The sequence below is a fragment of the Saprolegnia parasitica genome (assembly GCF_000151545.1).
Source record: "Saprolegnia parasitica CBS 223.65 unplaced genomic scaffold supercont2.1194, whole genome shotgun sequence".
NCBI lineage: Eukaryota > Oomycota > Saprolegniomycetes > Saprolegniales > Saprolegniaceae > Saprolegnia > Saprolegnia parasitica.
Genome location: NW_012157588.1, coordinates 1077 through 2153, shown reverse-complemented (window position 1 = coordinate 2153; position 1077 = coordinate 1077). Strand labels below are relative to the sequence as shown.

General features: G+C 58.7%; 1 protein-coding gene across 1 annotated transcript; it reads left to right on the top strand.

Moving 5' to 3' along the window:
- Window positions 1–449: 449 nt before the first annotated feature.
- On the top strand, window positions 450–623 carry SPRG_18432 (hypothetical protein; the record flags this gene model as incomplete). Its single annotated transcript, XM_012357870.1, has 1 exon — window positions 450–623. A coding segment is annotated over one exon (174 nt), but the record flags the coding sequence as incomplete, so codon positions are not given.
- Between the last annotated feature and the right edge of the window lie 454 nt (window positions 624–1077).

The window sequence follows — 1077 nt, the reverse complement described above, 5'->3', positions numbered from 1 at the left end:
ATGCGACGTCGCTTCTACTCGGGTGCCATTCGGTGTCCGACCCGTCGGCGCTCGCCGATGCGATCCAAGCATGCGCTACGCTACGGTCGTTGATCCTCTTGTACACACCAAACGTTCAAGAAAGCGCTGGTGGCATCGCCCGGGACCTTGCAGCACGTGACATCGCTCACCGTCATTGATTCGAGTCTCGCTGAGGGCGCACTTGGTTTCGTCCGAAAGCTTGATCGCACTAAGGTCCCCTCGTTTACATTTGAACGTGTCTACCGCCACAACGACAACGACAACGACAACGACAACGACAACGATGAACCGCCCGAGCCAAATATGCTGCGCTGCAGGAGCTGCGTCTTGTCAACGTCGATGGGCTGTCTCCGACCACGACGACCGACGGCTGGTCGCACTTGTGGACTGTCGTTGTGCGCAGCTCGACGTTCAAGACGCCGAGTAAGGTGGTTTGGCTCATGCAGCTGCTCTCAACCTCGCGCTGCTTGACCACTGTCGACTTGAGCTACTCCAAGATCGGAACCGCTGGGTTTGCGGCGCTGGCCAAAGCGCTGCCGGCGTGGATGGCGAGAGGCCTGCAGACGTTGACGCTTCGGGCGACGGGCCTCCGTGACGACGACGTCGAACCGTTGGCTGTCGCGCTCGCATCCAGGAAGAGCCGACGCCATCTGACAGTCGACTTGGACTTGAATCCTCTGGCTACCGCGTCCATGAAGCTGCTACTCGGTGCGCTGAGTGCCTGCCGCAACGTCACATTGCATGTGGACACAACCGGCTTCACAAATTCGCTTCCCAGCCTTGTGCAGCTACACAAGCTCGTGCTGTTGCGCCCCGGCGTCCTCATGGCACCGCCGCAGACGTCGTCGGCGACGCAATTGATTTAACTGAATTTTAACACGTTGGACTCGTGCTCACTGTGCTTGCGTCAACACGAGCGATGGAGCAGACGAGATAGGCTGTCGGGGACCCATTGCAATGTGGCAGCAACCTGTCTTTGGACGCTTTGTAGGCGGCAAACACACAAAATTTACCAATGCCCACGCGCGTCTACCAGCGCGCCACGTCATCAAACCA